This window comes from Gossypium arboreum, chromosome 9, assembly GCF_025698485.1.
Source record: "Gossypium arboreum isolate Shixiya-1 chromosome 9, ASM2569848v2, whole genome shotgun sequence".
NCBI lineage: Eukaryota > Viridiplantae > Streptophyta > Magnoliopsida > Malvales > Malvaceae > Gossypium > Gossypium arboreum.
Window position 1 is genome coordinate 78,814,010 of NC_069078.1, and position 22,502 is coordinate 78,836,511.

Below are 22,502 nucleotides of genomic sequence, written 5' to 3' on the forward strand. Positions count from 1 at the left end.
GAGCTATGTCTAGGGGTGTAAATAAGACATTGGTCCTTGCAAGTTATTCAAATTTGACTCAAGAAAAATTCGAATTCAATTCAATAATTATCAATGTAACGACCCAAAATCCGTGGGCACCAGAAAAGTGTGTTATCGGGCCTCCGTCTTAGTAAAATAAGTTCGAAAATAATTATTAAAAAAATATTTATGAGTCTAGTAGTGTGTTTAATTAGGTTTTAATTAAGTAAATTTAGCTTAATTTAGAGTAATTAGTAAAAAGGATTAAATTGAATAAAGGATGAAAGTTAAATTGTAGATTAAAAGAAAATGAAGAGGACCAAAATGGAAAATAGACCATTTAGTATAGTTGAGGCGGCAAACAGAGAAAAAATCTAAAGATTTCTCTAGATTATTATTGAATTATAAATTATAAATTATTATTAACTATTATTATTAAATAATATTATATATATATATGTATATAAAACAAATGAAGAAAAGAATAAAAAGAAACAAAGAAGAATAAGAAACAGAGAGCATTCGAAAAACAGGGGAAGAAAAGGGAAAGAAAAGAAAAAGGGAAAATTGAGATTTTGAAGCTTCAAACTTATTTGGTAAGCTAAATTTAGTCCTTTTCTCTTAATTTTGATGTTTTAAAAGCTTTAGAACAAAGTTTTGATGAAATTAAGTTGATATTTTGAAAGTTATTAGATTTCTAAATATTGTTCATGTTGAATAAAAAGATGAATTAGGGGTTAAATTGATAGGAATTCAAGTTAGAAATGAAATAAGGATTGAATTGCAAAGTAAACTATAAGTTTTGTGTTTTAGGGACTAAATTAAGGAAAATTCGGAATTAAGAAAATATGTTGAAAATTTAATAGTTAAATTTGAGTTTAAATGAAATTTGAATAGGAATAAGGTGTGAATTGGTGTTATAAATTTGGTTATTAACATTTTACATCAAAACAGTTTTGGGAAGTAGCAATAGTCTGACTTTGAAAATTCACTAAAAATTGTATAAATTGAACTAGAGGATGAAAAAAATATGTAATTAAAACTTATTGAGTCTAGTTTCTTATAGTATAAATAGTGTAAGCAATGAATTGATGAATCAAGAGATATTTGAAATTTTGTAAGACTGGTTCGGGGTGATTTCGAGATGCCCTGTTTTAAATTTGGAAAATCATTAAAAATTGTACAAAAATTATTATGGAGTGTAATTTATATATGTGAACTCCTTAATGAATCTAGTTTCAAAATAAATAAACAAGAACCTTGTTCGAGTTCTGTACAATGAGATAATTTATTTTTAGTAGAGAGAGGTCAGAACTGTCAAATGAAATAACATGGGAGTATTTAACGAATAAACTGTACTAAATGACTAGACCAAAAATTCTGGAAATTTTATGGTTAGAAGATATATGAGTCTAGTTTTAAGGAAAATTTACGGATATTAATTTGGAATTTCGTAGCTCAAGATATAAATAATTTAGTAATAATGACTCAAGTAGACAGCTTAATGGTGAAATTATATATATACATTAAAAATGGTTAAATTTGCATGTTTAGGCCCATGAATTAAATTGAATCATGTTGTATTGATGATTATAAATTATTATTTTCAGTAGCCAACAAAGAACCTGAAGCATCAACATCGAAAGGAAAGGAGAAAGTCATCGAGGACTAAAACGGAGAATTACGGTGTATATTACTATAATTTGAATTTTAATTATTATTGATTGCTGAATTTTTATTGTTATGTATGGTAAGTAAGACCTGAGGTAAGTATGTGAAATTGATATGAATATTGAGTGAAAATGAAAGTGATGCAAATTGAATCAAATTGAATTGAATAAGTGAATTATGGAATATGTAATTATTTGAAAAGTGTATTGATTGAAAAATGATTGGTGATTTGAATTGTGAATTGAAAGTGATATAGGATTGAGAAAGTGAATTGAATACCCTATTAACTAGTCGGGCTGAGTCGGATATAGTTGGCATGCCATAGGATTGGAAGTGTTCAGGATACTTGACCTCGAGTCGATGAGACACTGGGTGTCACTATATTTCTTCGATAGATTCGATGAGGTCTGGGTACCAACTTTACTTGACTAGGCCGATGAGACACTGGGTGTCAATTATTACTGAACTATCCGATGAGGCACTTGGGTGCCATATTGGTGTGTTTGGTTGGATCCGTGTATCCGCCAAAGTCCGAAAGTTACGTTAATAGGGTGAAAAATTGAAATGTGAATTTGAGGCATTGAAATGAGAAGAATTACGAATTGAAATTGGAATTGTGATAATAAGAGAAAAGTATGAAATGTATATTCATAAGTGATATAAATTTAAGTTTGAGAAAATACATTGATTTATGAATTAGTACATATGACATTAATTGTTAGGTATTTTAATATTTATGTTTTTACTTGTTGTTGATATGACTCGATTTATAGTAATACCACTGAGTATATCCATACTCAGTGTCACGTTGTTTCCGTGCGCAGTTAGTAGAAGTCAAGTGTCTCGCTCAAGATCCAAAACAATCCCGACTCAACACAAATTTGGTGATGTATATTTTCTTTTGGATAAAAGTGGCATGTACATAGGTGTTGTTTAGTCACTTGAATATGTATATTACTTTGGGTAGTGAAGGATGATTTATAAAATTTAGATGGTTAAATGAAATAGTAAGGAAAGTACATGATATTTTGATACATGAACATTAAGTTGTTAAATGAATGAAGTTTTTAATCAATTTTGAATGATGCTATGATAGTTATTAAGTTAAAATTTTGTTAATGATATAAATAATAGTTATATGAATGTGAAATATTGGTGTTGGTTGTTTTGGTTTGAATTTGCAGGAGGTTTAGGTAAAAATAAGCGGAAATGCTGCCGAAATTTTTATAAAAAAAAATTTTGGAATACTCGAACAAGTCCCGTTCTACTTTTAATACGTGTTTGAACTTCGAGAGTTCAAGATAGGGACTTAATTATTATATTATACCATAAAAGTTATATTAATTGTAAATTATTCGCAAGTTGTCTGATATGTCCGGTAATGCCTCATAACCTCGTTTCGATAACGGTTTGGGGTTAAGAGGTGTTACAATTGTTGGTATCAGAGCTATCAGGTTTAGCCGATTCTCGGGCTAAATTGGGCTCGGAAGTGAGTTTAGAAGTACATGCCACTGTCGAGTCGAAATTGAGTCGGGATTTTTGGATGCTAATGTATTTATTTGATTTTGTTTTATAGATAAAATGTCAGATGAAAGAATGGATAATGTTGAACAGGAAATGTATACTGGAAGTCGAGAATTAGAAGAAACTGAATCTGCTACACCTAGTGTGAATCCGTTAAATAATCAATCTCCTAACGTAGGGAGAGAAATAAATGCCTCACAAGTGTTAAGAGATATAGCTGATGCTTTACAGTATATAGTGAGAGCTATACCTGCTACTACATCTATACCTACTGTCAGACAGGCCCCGATTAAAGAGGTACGAAAATATGGTGCCACGGAATTTTAGGGATTAAAAGGAGCTGATCCATCCGTTGCTGAAAATTGGATAGAAACAACAAAAAGAGTTTTGCAACAATTAGATTGCACCCCCCGAGAGAGTCTGATATGTGCAATATCACTGTTACAAGGAGAAGCGTATCTCTGGTGGGAATCTGTGGTTAGACATTTGCCGGATGATCAGGTAACTTGGGACTTGTTTCAAAAAGAATTTCAGAAGAAGTATATTGGGGAACTGTACATCAAGAGAAAAGCAAGAGTTTTAGTGTTGAAACAGGGAATATGTCAAGATTGGATTATGAGCGAGAGTTCTCTAGATTGAGCAGGTATGCTTTAGAATATGTTCCAACCGAGGCTGATAGTTGTAAACGATTTCTACGGGGACTACGAGATGAAATCAAGATTCAATTGGTAAGTCTCAGAATTACTAAACTTGTTGATCTTGTCGAGCGAGCAAAAATGATAGAACAAGTACTGGGCCTGGATAAAAAATCAGAAATTGGTAAATCAGCTGGGAAACGTATGGGAACTACTAGTTCTAATCCATTACCGAAGAGATTCAAAGAATCAAGAAGTGACTGGAAATCTAGTTTTAGTTCAGCGGAGGTGGTAGAAGCGAGAGTAAAACAGATGACAAGAACTACTAGCGATGTGAGAGGTCCATCTCGAGGTGTAGAAATTCAGATCGTGAGCATCTGCGGAAAGAAACACAGAGAGAATGTTGGAAAGTAACTAGAGGTTGCTTCGGATGTGGTTCTCTGACCATTTTATCGAGATCGTCCAATACCGATAGTCTTTGCAGTATCGTCACAAAGATCGATATCTCTGCTAGAGGCAGAGGGTCGTAGAGGTAATTCGGTTTCGGAGGAGGTCTTGGTAGAAGGAGCGGTGATATTGCTACTCGGCGATCTGAAGCAGTACCAGCTAGAGCTTATGTGGTCGAAAACGAGAAGAAGGCGATGCACATGATGTTGTTACGGTATATTTCTATTGTATTCGAGCCTATTTATGCTTTAATTGATCCGGTTCATCACACTCTTATATAAATTCAAAACTAGTCGAATCGGGGAAATTAGAATATGAAATGTCTAAAGTTTCTATAGAAGTGTCTAGCCCTTTGGGACAAACGGTGTTAGTAGATAGAGTATGTCGGAGGTGCCCGTTAATAATACATGATAAAATGTTTCTTTTGGACTTGTTGATCATGCCTTTTGGTGATTTTGATATCATTTTGGGTATGGACTGGCTATATGAACATGGGTTAGTTTTGGATTGCTATAAAAAGAGGTTCAGTATTCAGACAGAAAATGGGGATAGAATTGAAGTGAATGGCATCTGTACCAGTGGTTCGACACGCATTATTTCAGCGATGAAGGCTAATAAATTACTACAATAGGTTTCCAACATACTTGGCATATGTTATTAATTCGATTCGGTTGGGAGTCGGTCAGTCAAATTAGGATCAGACGTGAGTTTCGAGATGTATTCCCAGAAGAATTACCGGGCTTACCACCTGACAGAGAGGTTGAATTTGCTATTGAGGTGTATCCAGGTACAACACCAATTTCTATACCTCCGTATCGAATGTCGCCCACTGAGTTGAAAGAGTTGAAGGTGCGATTACAAGATTTACTAAATCGTGGATTTATTAGACCAAGCATTTCACCACAGGGAGCTCCGGTGTTGTTTGTTAAAAAGAAAGATGGTTCTATGCGGTTATGCATTGATTATCGACAGTTGAATAAAGTGACGATCAAGAACCGATATCTGTTGCCTCGTATAGATGATTTGTTTGATCACTTAAGGAGCTTCAGATTTTCAAAATTGATTTGAGATCCGGTATTATCACCAAGGTAAAGGAAAGTGATGTGTCTAAAAGCGCTTTCCGTACTCGTTATGGCCATTATGAATTTTTGGTAATGCCATTTGGATTGACCAATGCCCCACCGCTTTCATGGATCGATGAACCGCATTTTCCAGCCGTTTAGATCAGTTTGTAGTGGTTTTCATTGATGATATATTGGTATATTCGAAGACGAGATGAACATGATCAGATCTTGAATAGTTCTACAAATTTTACGAGGAAAACAGCTATATGGAAAGCTCAGTAAATGCGAGTTCTGGTTATCAGAAGTGGTATTTCTGGGACATGTAGTATCTGCAGATGGAATCCGAGTTGATCCTAAAAAGATCGAAGCAATTATTCAGTGGAAGACGCCAAAGAATGTATCGGAGGTACGCAGTTTTCTTGATTTAGCTGGGTATTACAGGAGGTTTGTAAATGGATTCTCGAAGATAGCACTACCAATGACTAAACTATTTCAGAAGAATGTTCCTTTTTTTTGGGATGATCAGTGTCAGAAAAGTTTTGAAACATTGAAGCGAATTTAACCGAGGCACCAGTTTTGACATTGCCAGAATCGGGTAAAGATTTTGTAATGTATAGTGATGCTTCTTTGAGTGGTTTGGGTTGTGTATTGATGCAGGATGGGAAGGTAATAGCCTATGCATCTCGTCAATTGAAACCACATGAAAGGAATTATCCCACTCATGATCTTGAGTTAGCAGCTGTGATTTTTGCATTGAAGATTTGGAGACATTATCTTTATGGTGAAAAATGCTACATCTATACTGATCATAAGAGTTTGAAGTATCTTCTTTCTTAGAAGGAATTAAATTTGAGACAAAGGCGTTGGATCGAGCTTCTGAAAGATTATGATTGTGTTATAGACTATCATCCAGGAAAAGCTAATGTTGTAGCTGATGCATTAAGCGAAAAAGTCAGAATTGAATTAAGAGCAATGTTTGTGCGGCTTAGTATCAGTGAGGATGGGAGTCTTTTGGCCGAATTGAGAGTAAAACCGGTAATATTTGATCAGATTAGATCAGCTCAGTTGGAAGATGACAAATTATTGAAGAAAAGAGAGATGGTACAGAATGGCACAGCAGAAAATTTTAGTATCGATGATTGTGGATGCTTGAGGTTTTGAAATCGGATTTGTATTCCAAATACTTCTGAGCTTAAAGAGTTGATTCTACGGGAAGCTCATGATAGTTCATTTGCTATGCACCCCGGAGGCACGAAAATGTATCGAGATTTAAGAGAATTATACTGGTGGCCAGGGATGAAAAGAGACATAGTAGAATTTGTAAGTAAATGTTTGACTTGCCAACGAGTAAAGGCAGAACATCAGGTTCCTACTGGATTGCTTCAGCCTATTAATATTCCTAAATGGAAATGGGATCGCATTACAATGGATTTTATTACGGGATTACCGTTGTCAGCAAGCAAAAAGAATGCTATTTGGGTGATAGTTGATAGACTTACCAAGTCAGCACATTTTATAGCAGTCAGGACTGATTGGTCGTTGCAGAAACTTGCAGACGTGTATGTTCGAGAAATTGTTAGACTCCATGGCATTCCGATATCAATAATTTCAGATCGAGATCCCGGTTCACATCGAGATTTTGGAGACGATTACATGAGTCGTTGGGTACTAAACTTAGTTTCATCTGACTTTTCATCCCCAAACCGATGGACATCCGAACGGGTAATTCGGTACTAGAAGATATGCTTTGAGCTTGTATTATCGATTTTGAAGCGAGTTGGGGCGATATTTGCCACTAGTGAGTTTGTCTATAATAATAGTTTCCAATCTAGTATTCAGATGGCTCCGTATGAAGCGTTATATGGTCGAAGATGTAGATCACCAAGATATGTTGGACGGAGTTGAATGAAAGAAAAATAATTAGGCCGGAATTGATTCGTGAAACAGAAGAAACAGTCGAGAAGATTCAATAGAGATTAAAAGCAGCTTTTGACAGACAAAAATCTTATGCTGATCTGAAACGTCGGGACATTGAATATTCAGTTGGAGATAAAGTGTTTCTCAAAGTTTCTCCTTGGAAAAAAGTATTAAGATTTGGCCGAAAAGGAAAGTTAAGTCCTCGGTTTATCGGACCATATGAAGTTATAGAGAGTTGGACGATTTGCTTACAGATTAGCTTTACCTCCTAATTACAACAAATTCATGATGTTTTCATGTTTCCATGTTACGAAGGTATCGATCGGATCCATCTCATATTATCTCTACTGAAAACATTGATATTAGACCAGATCAGTCATATGAAGAGGAACCAGTTCAAATACTAGCTCGAGAAGTGAAAGAATTAAGAAACAAACGAGTCCCTCTGGTAAAAGTACTGTGGAGAAGCCATAGTGTAGAAGAAGCAACGTGGGAGCCAGAGGAAACTATGAGATCGCAGTATCCTCACTTATTTTCAGGTAAAATTTCGAGGACGAAATTTTTTTAAGGGGGGAGGAAATGTAACGACCCAAAATCCGTGGGCACCAGAAAAGTGTGTTATCGGCCTCCGTCTTAGTGAAATAAGTTCAAATAATTATTAAAAAATATTTATGAGTCTAGTAGTGTGTTTAATTAGGTTTTAATTAAGTAAATTTAGCTTAATTTAGAGTAATTAGTAAAAAGGATTAAATTGAATAAAGGATGAAAGTTAAATTGTAGATTAAAAGAAAATGAAGAGGACCAAAATGGAAAATAGACCATTTAGTATAGTTGAGGCGGCAAACAAAGAAAAAATCTAAAGATTTCTCTAGATTATTATTGAATTATAAATTATAAATTATTATTAACTATTATTATTAAATAATATTATATATATATATATGTATATAAAACAAATGAAGAAAAGAATAAAAAGAAACAAAGAAGAATAAGAAACAGAGAGCATTCGAAAAACAGGGAAGAAAAGGAAAGAAAAGAAAAGGAAAATTGAGATTTTGAAGCTTCAAACTTATTTGGTAAGCTAAATTTAGTCCTTTTCTCTTAATTTTGATGTTTTAAAAGCTTTAGAACAAAGTTTTGATGAAATTAAGTTGATATTTTGAAAGTTATTAGATTTCTAAATATTGTTCATGTTGAATAAAAAGATGAATTAGGGGTTAAATTGATAGGAATTCAAGTTAGAAATGAAATAAGGATTGAATTGCAAAGTAAACTATAAGTTTTGTGTTTTAGGGACTAAATTGAGGAAAATTCGGAATTAAGAAAATATGTTGAAAACTTAATAGTAAAATTTGAGTTTAAATGAAATTTGAATAGGAATAAGGTGTGAATTGGTGTTATAAATTTGGTTATTAACATTTTACATCAAAACAATTTTGGGAAGTAGCAATGGTCTGACTTTGAAAATTCACTAAAAATTGTATAAATTGAACTAGAGGATGAAAAAAATATGTAATTAAAACTTATTGAGTCTAGTTTCTTATAGTATAAATAGTGTAAGCAATGAATTGATGAATCAAGAGATATTTGAAATTTTGTAAGACTGGTTCGGGTGATTTCGAGATGCCCTGTTTTAAATTTGGAAAATCATTAAAATTGTACAAAAATTATTATGGAGTGTAATTTATATATGTGAACTCCTTAATGAATCTAGTTTCAAAATAAATAAACAAGAACCTTGTTCGAGTTCTGTACAATGAGATAATTTATTTTAGTAGAGAGAGGTCAGAACTGTCAAATGAAATAACAGGGAGTATTTAACGAATAAACTGTACTAAATGACTAGACCAAAAATTCTGGAAATTTTATGGTTAGAAGATATATGAGTCTAGTTTTAAGGAAAATTTACGGATATTAATTTGGAATTTCGTAGCTCAAGATATAAATAATTTAGTAATAATGACTCAAGTAGACAGCTTAATGGTGAAATTATATATATACATTAAAAATGGTTAAATTTGCATGTTTAGGCCCATGAATTAAATTGAATCATGTTGTATTGATGATTATAAATTATTATTTTCAGTAGCCAACAAAGAACCTGAAGCATCAGCATCGAAAGGAAAGGAGAAAGTCATCGAGGACTAAAACGGGAGAATTACGGTGTGTATTACTATAATTTGAATTTTAATTATTATTGATTGCTGAATTTTTTTATTGTTATGTATGGTAAGTAAGACTTGAGGTAAGTATGTGAAATTGATATGAATATTGAGTGAAAATGAAAGTGATGCAAATTGAATCAAATTGAATTGCATAAGTGAATTATGGAATATGTAATTATTTGAAAAGTGTATTGATTGAAAAATGATTGGTGATTTGAATTGTGAATTGAAAGTGATATAGGATTGAGAAAGTGAATTGAATACCCTATTAACTAGTCGGGCTGAGTCGGATATAGTTGGCATGCCATAGGATTGGAAGTGTTCAGGATACTTGACCTCGAGTCTATGAGACACTGGGTGTCACTATATTTCTTCGGATAGATTCGATGAGGTACTGGTACCAACTTTACTTGACTAGGCCGATGAGACACTGGGTGTCAATTATTACTTGAACTATCCGATGAGGCACTGGGTGCCATATTGGTGTGTTTGGTTGGATCCGTGTATCCGCCAAAGTCCGAAATTACGTTAATAGGGTGAAAAATTGAAATGTGAATTTGAGGCATTGAAATGAGAAGAATTACAATTGAAATTGAAATTGTGATAATAAGAGAAAAGTATGAAATGTATATTCATAAGTGATATAAATTTAAGTTTGAGAAAATACATTGATTTATGAATTAGTACATATGACATTAATTGTTAGGTATTTTAATATTTATGTTTTTACTGTTGTTGATATGACTCGATTTATAGTAATACCATTGAGTATATCCATACTCAGCGTCACGATTGTTTCCGTGCATGAGTTAGTAGAAGTCAAGTGTCCTGCTCAAGATCCAAAACAATCCCGACTCCAACACAAATTTGGTGATGTATATTTTCTTTTGGATAAAAGTGGCATGTACATAGGTGTTGTTTAGTCACTTGAATATGTATATTACTTTGGGTAGTGAAGGATGATTTATAAAATTTAGATGGTTAAATGAAATAGTAAGGAAAGTACATGATATTTTGATACATGAACATTAAGTTGTTAAATGAATGAAGTTTTTAATCAATTTTGAATGATGCTATGATAGTTATTAAGTTAAAATTTTGTTAATGATATAAATAATAGTTATATGAATGTGAAATATTGGTGTTGGTTGTTTTGGTTTGAATTTGCAGGAGGTTTAGGTAAAAATAAGCAGAAATGCTGCCGAAATTTTTATAAAAAAAAAAATTTTGGAATACTCGAACAAGCCCCGTTCCACTTTTAATACGTGTTTGAACTTCGAGAGTTCAAGATAGGGACTTAATTATTATATTATACCATAAAAGTTATATTAATTGTAAATTATTCGCAAGTTGTCTGATATGTCCGGTAATGCCTCATAACCTCGTTCCGGTAACGGTTTGGGGTTAAGAGGTGTTACAATCAAGGCGAGTTCAAGTAGCTCGAGTTATTGAACGAATCAAATTCGAGTTTAGTAATACTTGACTCAAACGATTCACGAACTTCATCGAATTTTTCATATTTTTATATTATTAAATTACATTATTGCCTTTAATATATAATATTAATCTTAGAGCTTAATTATTAAACTGAATTTGAGTATAAAAATTGGTAAACGAACTTAATCGAGCTCGAGTAATTCAATAATATCTCGAGTTGAACTTGAGATTAAAAATAATATTTAATCAAATTGAAATATCGAACTCCAAATTTTGAATCGAACTTGAGTTGAAGAGTATTTGAGGTTTGCTGTTTATCAAATTACACCACTGACCATGCCATGCCCTCTGTTTTGGCTGTGAACTTATTTTTAATTATTAAGAAAATAAATGTTTTTGTCTTAGATTTCTCTATCATAAATTACTATGAACTAAACCGAACTCTTATCCTAATTAAGTATTACCATGTATTACTTTTATCAATATTATAAATCTCTTTGTTGGATTAAAATTATGGTTGAGGACAAATTCTCATTCTACATAGAGAATTTATTGTGCATATTGCAATGTAATTAATATTTGGATATACTAAACACCAACCGTGTTGTCTGCATCACCAACAATACCATACTTTCCCTTTCTTGTTTAATTAAATAACTCACTCAGTCCTTGATTTATCCGAGACGTCATCATTTATTTGGCGTTGGGTACATGATGGCCTACCATTAAACAACCTTATATGCACCAACTTTCAAGTTATTATTAGACAGTACTAAAAATGGAAGATCCTAAGAGAGTGGAAGAAGGGTTTGGCCAGACTCCATTAGGTCATGAAGATGATAGTAATGATAAGGAATTAGAGGGTGATAACAAATGTGACAATGGAGAATGCTTTGATAATATGGCAAAAGAGAATGGGAGTGTGGCTACGGGTGAACTGACAGGGAAGGAGGAAGCACCATTAGAGAAGACAAAGAGCAAGAGAGTTGCTACCTTGGATGCTTTTAGAGGGCTAACCATTGTTGTAAGTCATGAAATGATTTTGAGCTAAGTAATAATCAACACTTTAAGCCTTAAAAACTAGAAAATGACTCATTGGTTCTCTTTGAGGTTATAGATGATGATATTGGTTGACCATGCTGGCATAGCATATCCAGCACTTGATCATGCAGCATGGGAGGGATGCATGTTAGCTGACTTTGTAATGCCTTTTTTCCTCTTCATTGTTGGTGTTGCAATAGCCTTGGCTCTCAAGGTATACATGCATACAATATTTTTTTCTTTAAAAACCATATATGTGTGTGTATATATATATATATATATTTCAAGCATGCAATACAATTGTGATAAATATCATGATGGTGTCAATATTGCAGAAAGTTCGCAAGATCAAGGATGCGATTTATAAGATAACGTTGCGGACATTAAAGCTTCTATTTTGGGGAATTGTGTTGCAAGGTTTGCCATATTATAAATTGTGATTTTATATTAACAAAAATGTAGTTCTGTATGGTACATGAGCTACCACTGTCTCCATTGACACACTGCAGGAGGTTATTCTCATGCATTAGCTGATAATATCAATCTCGCTTATGGGGTTGACATGAAGCTTATTAGATGGTGTGGCATTCTCCAGGTCTTCTTTCTTATACCCCTATCATTTTTTTAATTTAGTAGTCACTTCTGTTTTTCTTTTTGGTCATCCAATTATTTTAAATTTTTTGGTGTTTCTATTTTTAAGGTAGTCAATTTGTAACAAAAAAAATAAAATTAAATAATTGGTCGATTATTTTATAACTTTTTATGCTTTGGTGAAAAAAAAGGAAAAAAGAAAATCATAATTAGTAACCTTTATTATATTTTTTTCATATTCTCACACTGTGGAAACTCAACTGATAATATATTTGAAAGAATTTTTTATAAAATAGAGTTGTTTTATGAATCAAGCTCATATTTTATCATTCAAAAATAAAAAAATCGGTGTCGATTTAGTCTTAACTCAACTAGCATAGGCATTGTTGTCAATAAAGAAGAGCATGAGTTCAAATATACTGAAACGCATTATCTTTTTATATAAAATTTTACATATATATTAAATAAAAGTAATATAGTTTTTAAAAATTAAAAAAATTATATAGGTAAACATAAACGGGTTCAAGTTAGTTATTTACAAATATGCATAGATGTAAGCATAATGTGAGTTTATATTTTAAGTTAAACATCGAATTTTGACAATTATATATGATATACATAAATTTAACTCGACCTATAAACCTTCTAATCTTTATATTTAATTAAAATTAAAAATATAGTTAAAATATATAAAAATAATTATAAAATTAAAAAGAATGGTATTATGGTAAATTTATAGATTTTACCTAAACCAGATCCAGCCTAATTCCAAAAAAATTTAATGAAACCCAGCATGACTCACCCCTAAGCTCAATTTCCAAAGAGAAAAAGTCAGAGGGGTCAAAAACCAACAGTTTCCATTCTTAATTATTCGAACTCTTCATTTTCCTGAACCTTCTGAGTTGGATAATATCTGAAACTCGTTCCAAGTGTATGCAACATCTGTGTAAAAGCCACTGTCAGAAAAAAAAAAAAAGCATGTGATAAAGAAAGAAAAAATAGAATAGAAAGATAGCTAAAGCAATACTACATTTTACTGACCGCAGAGAATAGCGCTGGTCTACTTTGTTGTAGCTTTGATAGAAACTCTGACAACAAAAAGGAGACCTCTTGTTTTATCTCCTGGACATTTATCCATTTTCACTGCTTATCGATGGCAATGGTAAACTCCATCTTCACCTTAACTCTTACTTTCATCATTTGCTAACATAATTGAGAGATTGTAATTTGATCTACTTCCCATCCAGGATTGGAGGGTTCATCGCCTTTTCCTTTTACATGATCACAACCTATTCCTTATATGTACCAGATTGGAGTTTCATTAATCATAAGGAAGGGAAGGCATATACAGTATGTTCTGATATAAGAAGATCGTTGCAATTATTTTATGTACTTGAAGCTGCAAATTTCTGGAATTTGGTTATTGCAGGTGAAATGTGGGATGAGAGGCCACTTGGGGCCTGCTTGCAACGCTGTTGGGTATGTGGATAGGGAGATTTTGGGCATAAATCATCTGTATAAGAGCCCTGCCTGGCAACATCTTAAGGTTGGTTCAATCTATTTAATTTTCCCTTACAAGTTCCCCACAAATCTATTTATGAATCCCTTGAACAAATTGTTAGGCTTGTACCCTCAGTTCTCCACGTTCCGGCCCTTTTCGAGAGGATGCTCCAGGGTGGTGCCATGCAAATTTCGAACCTGAAGGCTTGTTAAGGTTTGAAACCTGTCGATCAACTCTTAAACAAACTAAATGAAAGAATGATTCCTTTGGGCTGAACATTAGATTAATAATCGTTTCTCTTCTTATAGTTCAATCTCAGCTATTCTTTCGGGTACCATCGGCATCCATTACGGGCATGTTTTGATGCATTTCAAGGTTAGAAAGCACTCCATTATAGTTGTTGAAGTATCATAAATTTCCTGAAGAAAACAGTTAAAAAAACCCAGAAACTTTTTGCAGGGTCACTCCCAAAGACTCAAGCAATGGGTATCAATGGCAATTGGCTTACTTGTCCTAGCATTCCTTCTTCATTTTTCACATGGTTAGTGTCTTAGGCTGGTCATGATCTGGGGAGCTTAAAATACTTAATGTGTCAAACTGATGAATCAAGTAATTAACCAAGGTTGTTTCTCCTCTTTTTTTCAGCTATTCCTATCAACAAACAACTCTACACCATTAGCTATGTCTGCCTCACGGCTGGTGCTGCAGGAGTTGTATTTTCTGGATTCTACATTCTGGTATTAAAAAAATGGATCCTGCCATTAATTCTTCACATTAGGATGCAAATTTATAGTTTATTGTCGATTTTTGTTTCCCTTTTTGCTTATTGTTTTCGGAAAAACAAACAGATTGATGTTTGGGGATTGAGGACTCCATTCTTGTTCTTGGAATGGATAGGGATGAACTCCATGCTGATCTTTGTATTGGGTGCACAAGGTATACTTGCAGCATTCATCAACGGCTGGTACTATAACAAACCTGATAAAACACTTGTAAGTCCTATGCTTTTCTGCAAGTTTTACCATATCAGTTTGGAAAGTTTTCAGTTCCTGAACGATAAAATATGCTCAGGTTACTTGGATACAAACACATATATTCATTGATGCATGGCACTCGAGGAACCTAGGCACTCTCTTGTACGTGATTTTTGCTGAGATCACATTCTATGGAGTTCTTGCTGGGATATTACACAAGTTGGGGATGTATTGGAAGCTGTAATGAAGCAATTTCGGTTCAATAAATTGCAGGTTCCACTACTTCAGACATTAAACTAATGTGCTTTTCTTTTTTGTATGTGCTAACTCTGGGGAATGCTTGTATTGCTAAATGTTGATGAACACTGGAAAAGACGTCGTTGAACCATGAAACTTTTTAATGTTGGAATCTGAGGAACCGTTGGTTATACCTTGATGAAATAAAACAAATCGTGCAACACGACAATATCTAAAATATGGAAGTGATGGAAATAGACATTTTAAAGATTAAACACAGCTATTTCGTATGTGACGTTATATTTTGTAAACAGTGACAGACACCAAAGAGACATCCATGATTTTTCAGAAAAGTTGCAAAACAAGAATAAACAAGTCCCTAAAAGAATATGTTGTTGAATGAAATATCCTTGAACATAATCTGAACAATATATATGCTTGGTTATAACTAGTTTTCGGCATCTCTTGATCTGGACATCAAGAGATAAAGAATAAGGGATATTAAATAGATAAAGTTCGAGGACTCTTTTGGAAGAAAACCATAGTTTCCATTAGACGATACTTTATTCAGCAGAGAGACCTTCAATAAGCAAATTGAAGAAAAAAATTTCCAGTATCTTTGCTAGGAAGAACGTTCTTCTTGGAAGCAAGTTCCGGGATCTGTTGATTCGGATCATGTGTCAGTGGCAATCTTTCTCAAACTGTAAAAACATGTTAACACTTTCATGCAACCATATCAGACAGTTTTTTGTCCATCAATATCAGGTGAAGCTATTCAGTTTTAAAGACAAAAGAGGTACAAAGACTATCTCTGGCAACATCTTGGGGCAGAAATGACAATAAGCTGAAACTGGAAATCACTGTTCTTCTCAACATGTTTTGCATTTTTTAATGTACGGGAAAAGTAAAATAGATTTAGAAATTTCATCGAACTGCTTTCGAATTTACCCAATAGATCCTCTGAAGATTCTTTACATAATGAGATATACATGATATCTACCTCTATGACACAACTTCCAAACATATATACTGCTATAAGAGCGTTACTCTCTATCTCTTGTTGTGAACTCATCCCTATAGCACAAGCTTAGCCTCATAACAAGCTGAAACTAGTAAGATGTGAAATTTTAATCACATATGACCCGTAATATACCCGGACTGCACAGTCCGACGGGGCAAAGTATACTTTACAAGCTGGTCATGCCCATTGGTGATGAAGAATGCTGTGATCATAGCTATTCCCAACCCATCAACAGCTTCCAAACTCCTTCCTCGACCTTTTCTCTTGGAATAGATAAGCTAGCTCCTTCATCTAGTAGAACTCTATAAACTTCCCACTCTCGATCTCCAATCATATGTCTCCCAACCTCCGCCTGAAATACATGCATGCACAAAAGAGTTATACATGCAACTTGTAAAAGAAAAACAGAGGAACGTTAATTGACTCCACATAAGTTAGTTCTTATTCTGATCAAGCACTATATACATTTAATATGTTTGGAAAAGCAGGTAGCCTATCAGTAAAAATGTAGTATATCCACCACCATATAAGAAACAGCAATGATGAGTAGGAGAGAAGCAAATAAGCATACTATTGCATTCTCACAATCCCCTTATCAGAGTAGGAATTGAACCCATCATCAAATTTCAAATCGGTGCATACAATATACCGCAGACAAGATGGGAAAAACATGCAACCAGATGATATCGACTCTAAATCCCTATGCTGCAATCTAGTTTTAAGTAACAAAAATATGCATTTATTGACATGGGCAAACAAAATGCAGGAAAGCATTGCCAAAACTGAGCTGAGGAGGTCCGAGAAGATGCAAGTGTTAAGCATCTTGAGAGCACGGGTAATGTCATAAAAAACAAGAGGCCGGCCCTTGCTTGATAACTCTACCGGATTTGCTACAAGAAGCTCTGTATCAGGACCCCGGCTCACTATAGCTACTCTGAGGGGTTGGAGCAGTTCCATCTTTAGATGCGAGGACAATGTACTTTGCTTGCTAGGATCAACTATCTTCTTCCCATCAGCTTGCATTATAAACAAATCAATCTCACACTTTCTTCCTTGTCTTATATAGACGCGTCCATATGAAATCTAGTTACATTGTGAAATTGACGCATTAAAATGGTGAAACTAGTGCCTACTTGCATGAGCAAAAGCATGCTTCTCTTTGCAACTGACAGTAAAACAAGTAAAAAGGAGCTTCCACAATTCAAAAGGAATAATGTCAATTGTGTTAAGCTATACACACCATGATCTTGAACATTTGTTTATAGGAGCATAGCAAGAGCAGTTTTATCAATTCATGGGGCACTTGGCAACACATATAACTAAAGCCACGTGAAAATGATGGAAGAATAAAACCCATTGACTATCAAAATGTTCAAACAAGTATAGATATATTCATACGAGCATGACACAAATATTGTAAATAATTCAAGCTTGAATGGTTCTAAAACCAACCCTTGCAGAAATAAAAGTTCAGACAACTGTCCATGATCATTGGCAGCCTATAACTTAAAAGTTCAGTAGAACATCAATTTATTATATAGTAATTATTCTACATACCTGAATGCGGTAATCCTTAAGAGTTCTCATGATGTCATATAGAAGACCTTTATGGTCTTGGCAAACAATCTGAACAAGCGTGTGAGCAGGACTGAGCGAGTTGTCCATCACGACAGAAACATTGCTGGAAGTAAGTGATACACTTGGGAGTTCATTGGAGACCTCTAAGTGGAAAATATCTTCTGTTATTCCAGATGGGAGAAACGGCGATGCCTGAGAACATGCAGCAATTTCAGGTCCAACCTTTTCAATATTAAAGTTAATCACAATGCGCTGCATAATATCTTCCAATGCTTTATAAGTCTCCTCCTGCCTTATTTTCGTATGTAATAGCTCCCTAGATTAAAAAAAAAAAAAAAAACCATATAGATAATCTGACAGAAGTGCGTTACATTTCGAAAATTAAGACAAACTAAAAAAGGGTTGTCAAAACTCCAGGTGAAAATGCAATATGCCTCTGCTCATAAAGTTATAATTACTATAACCTATAATATCATTCTAAAATCATTTCCAATTTGCAAGTATTGTCCTATCAGAGAATATATTCTTGTCCATTTCATTAAGATCTGAATCCCTTAACCCTCTCTACAAAATGGATGTTAAGAATATTCTTATAGACGTAGACATATCACATATGTATGTAGTTTGAATCCAAGACAAGAAACGTCCTACCTAGATGTGCATATGATTATGATTCCAGATACATTTATAGTCATTTCAAAGAAGCGTAACTCATGCTGGCTATCAAACATATTACATAAACTGAATGGACTTTAAACTTCTATGACATGACGCACAAAAGTAGTTTTCACATAGTAGTCTGATTCGGAGAGATCATATCAATTATCAAAGAAACAAAACCTGGTATCAGTGACAAAGAAGAGGTCTATCACTGTGCCATCTGGAATGGTTGATACTTTCACTTTCTTAATATTGAGTTCCAGATTACACAGAACTTCTGTCACATCTGCCAAAAAAGAAGAAAAAACAATCTAAACTTCATTCACTGATTTTAGTTTCAATCACATTTGACTGCTTAAGTTCTTCAGAAAAATGACCCTATTATGAAGAAACTATTTCTTCATGCCCTTTATGATAAATATTTAAGTTGGATTTTTATAATTCAATATTTAAGTTAATTTTCCATTAAAGGAGAACCCCAGAAAGAATCTAAGAAAAGGATAAATCTCTCAAGACAGAAAAGCCTTGGTAGGAATTGAAACTAGAGAAGATGTTGAGAAAAGAAAAAAGTTTTTCCATGTAAAAGGCCTTTCCTATCATAACAACAAAGTTTAAGCAGAAAGACATCAGGAGGCTTAGGTGGCTGCAATTCAGAACGGTAATAAAAAATCTCAGAAGCTGAAGAACAACAAGGGCAAGCCTCAACTAGTCTTTTCTTCAACAATTCCCATCTTGTCGTGGGTTTACAAACCACCCAAAACACTATGTAGCACCATTTCCCATCCGTAGATACATCTTCACACCACAAAATATAAAATGAAATTTAATACTCATCCATTAAAACTCTAAAAAGGTAAATTTAATTTATTTTTTTATTTTTTTATTTTTTTTGCTCCAAACAACCCAAAAACCAAAACTTTAAAAATCAAAGTTCCCTAATAAGTTAAATCAATACCTCAAGTTCTTCATAGCTAGTTTCCCGCTAAAAGGGGTGAAAAAAAGTTGATACTTTATAGGTAGCTATAAGTGAAGACATACAATCATTTGTAAAAAAGAAGGAAAGATTGCGATTACCTCCTCTAACAATGCTGAGACCAAAAACGAGCAAGATGCGGCATAAATCACAGCCTAAACCAGTTTTATCAGGGCAGTTAACTGTAATAACACTTGGCTCTCCTTCTTTATCTGATTGACTTATCAAAACTACGTCGTCATGTAGAATACCCATATCTTTTATTACTTTCTTCTTCTTCTTCTTCTTCTTCTTCAAAGCTTGAAAAGAACAGTGAAAGATTTTTGCTTTTCTATAAGAAAAAAAAAAACTCTAGTAGAGTAGAAATGTTGCAGAGAGTGGAGACAGATAAAAGACAAAGCGGGGAGTGGAAGGAGAGCGTGTGTATTTGGCTGCTTTGATGATGAAGGTTTTCTTCTTGTAAGCCAACCGAAGTTGATTTTGGCTTCTGAATTTCCATTGATGGATTGGGGACCTCTCCAATAACACCCATTGAACAAGTGGAAGCACCTATATGAAACTTAAGTAAGTTTATATTTCTTTTCTCTTAATATTTTAACAATTCATTAAATTTATTAAAATATTTATATTTTTAATATAATATTTTTTATTATTTTAAAATATTATATATATTTCGATTAAAAGTTTATTTACATAAAATGAATATTTAAAATTTTTAATCTGTGTTAAAATATGAGAATCAAATTATTAAAATATTAAATGTACAATGGAGGAAGAAATGAAAGGAATTTGTGACCAAAGATTTGGTTGAAAACAATATGGATATCATCCACTTGCTTATAATGCACCTCTTCTTTACAATAAATCGAAAATGAAAGGAAAATATAGATTTTGTTTGTTTGACTGAAAATGGTTTTGAAAAATTATTTTTGAAAAAGAGTTTGTTTTTCTAAAAAAGTTGATATTTTTTTATGTTTAAATGAATCTGTGTAAAATATTTTCATTGTTTAGTAAATTTCTTGAAAATGTTTTACAAAGTTGTTTAAAATTAAACAAACATACATTCGAGAATTTATTATTTTTTATTATTTAATTGAGCTCATTTATATCTATTAAATTTATATTTTACATTATTTTCACATATATTGCAATGATTTATATAAATATTCATTTTCATATAACAATACTCAAAATCTTGGAATCACAGTATAATATTTGTAACATTTGGAGTAACTAAACTCTACAAATAAAAACTGATAATAACATATTCCTACTAACACAACAAGCTGATAATAACAAAGCTAATTCATAAAAGATTATATTATCCATTATTTTCCTTCATTCACTCTACAGTTTTCTTGCTTGGCAAAGGCACAATGAAAAGTTGCATTTTTATTTCAATTTTCATAGGCCAATCCATACAAAAACACAAAGAGTAGAACATAAATAAACACTAGTAGAGTGACAAAGGATTTGATATCGAGTCTTCAATTGTCATTAGTCTCAAGTTTGATCTCTGAATTAATCTCTTACCCCTTTTCCCTTATAAACCTTCAACAGTTAACTCTGTCACTTGAGTGACCCATTTAAAAAGAAAGGATAGATATGGCCAGAATTACATTTTGAGAATAATAGGAGATTTCTTAGTGGCTTTTGTTTTTGGAACCTATCAAAAGAAATAAAGACAGGATGGAAGAAAAATGTTTGAATAATGGAATCAAATCATAGCAATGATTAGCAAATTTGATCAAGTATCAGTATTATCATCATCCTTCGAGGAACAAATATAAGTGATAGAGGGAAAGTAGTTTTGGTAGTTAGATGCAATCCTTTAGAATTACATCTTTTCCCTCCTTACCAATCTATGCCCATGAGCTGAAATTAATTATCTTTTTGCAAAATTATGAGGCTCCATTCGATGTCCAAAATTCAGAGTAAGGCAAATGCTTTTGAAAATTAATAAAAATATATATATAGCATAATAAGGAATACTGTGGAACTAAAATATAAACAGATAAGTTTTAAATAAGCAAATCCAACGTTCCAACACAAATCCTCTAAGTATCCGAGTGAATGCTTAGAAATATCATGACGGCAAGAAATGAAAGTGCATGAAGTAAAGTAGGATAGCAAATGCTAATAAAAATACAACCCTCACTCTCTATTTGTCTACTCAAAGATTTTAAGGACACTAATTATAAATGTCACTGCATTTTTAAGTGCATTCCCCATGAACTCACAATCAAATAAGCCTGATATGGCCATTAACTTTTTCATCTAAAAGGAGTAGTAGAATTGGCATTGACAATAAATAGACAACAAATATGAAAACAAAAATTTTTTGGGGGATAAAGGAGTTGCAGCTAAAAGCCTAAAAGATATCCTATAATCAATTTTTGAATATGAAAATTAGCAAAGATGATATGAATACACTCTAAGGGCTAGTTTGGTAATACTTTTAAAAAGTGCTTTTGGAAAGTACTGTGGAAAAGTGCTCTGGAAAAGTACTTTTGAGAAGTGCTTTTGAAAAGTTTAATTTAAAATTTGAGTGTTTGGTATTGCTGTCAAAAAGTGCTTTTGAGAAATAAAATATCCATTTTAAACATGATATTATAAAGTAACAAATATGCATTTAAATAATGTTCAAATTAGTTGATATTATGATATTTTAGTAGTAATATAAAAAATAATTTATTATAACTTATTGTTAATATTTTAATAAATAATATTAATTTTAAATAATTCTAAGTAATTAAAATTAATTATTTATTAAATTTAATTAGAATATATAAACTATATTTAAATATTTAAATATAATCATTAATTATTTATAATTAGATATTGACACAATTGTATTATTTTAAAATAATTTTTATTTTTAATTAATAATTTTAACACATTTGTATTATTTTATTTTAAAATGTAATTTGAATATACAACTCATATTAGATATTAACATGACATAAAAACATAAACCTAACAATTTAAAATATTACATATATTTAGATTAAAGTTTCAAAAGGGATAATATTTATATACCTAATATAAATACTAAAATTTTACAAT

General features: G+C 32.6%; 2 protein-coding genes across 4 annotated transcripts; one reads left to right on the forward strand and one right to left on the reverse strand.

The window, feature by feature from the left end:
* The first annotated feature begins 478 nt into the window (after positions 1–478).
* LOC108451689 (uncharacterized) lies at positions 479–15,417 on the forward strand. Of its 2 annotated transcripts, XM_017749348.2 has the most exons (13): positions 11,632–11,884; positions 11,978–12,115; positions 12,237–12,318; positions 12,411–12,496; positions 13,539–13,654; positions 13,740–13,842; positions 13,922–14,038; positions 14,115–14,206; positions 14,302–14,368; positions 14,453–14,534; positions 14,639–14,730; positions 14,842–14,985; positions 15,065–15,417. In XM_017749348.2, the coding sequence occupies exons 1-13, from the start codon at positions 11,639–11,641 to the stop codon at positions 15,209–15,211; spliced, it is 1,512 nt and encodes a 503-aa protein (XP_017604837.1). In that variant the 5' UTR covers positions 11,632–11,638; the 3' UTR covers positions 15,212–15,417. The 2 variants fall into 2 exon arrangements, 1 of the variants encoding a protein (XP_017604837.1); XR_008270963.1 differs by lacking the exons at positions 11,632–11,884; positions 11,978–12,115; positions 13,539–13,654; ... (6 more) ...; positions 14,842–14,985; positions 15,065–15,417 and adding exons at positions 479–596; positions 9,348–9,421 and having other exon boundaries at positions 12,237–12,437.
* A 709-nt stretch (positions 15,418–16,126) lies between these two features.
* LOC108450629 (ACT domain-containing protein ACR10-like) lies at positions 16,127–19,992 on the reverse strand. 2 transcript variants are annotated; one of them, XM_017748344.2, is made up of 5 exons: positions 19,538–19,992; positions 18,644–18,749; positions 17,783–18,119; positions 17,108–17,308; positions 16,127–16,577 (listed from the first exon to the last, which is right to left on the reverse strand). In XM_017748344.2, exons 1-5 carry the CDS (start codon positions 19,689–19,691, stop codon positions 16,440–16,442), a joined length of 936 nt encoding a protein of 311 aa, XP_017603833.1. In that variant the 5' UTR covers positions 19,692–19,992; the 3' UTR covers positions 16,127–16,439. The 2 variants fall into 2 exon arrangements, with proteins under 2 accessions (XP_017603833.1, XP_017603834.1); XM_017748345.2 differs by lacking the exon at positions 17,108–17,308.
* Between the last annotated feature and the right edge of the window lie 2,510 nt (positions 19,993–22,502).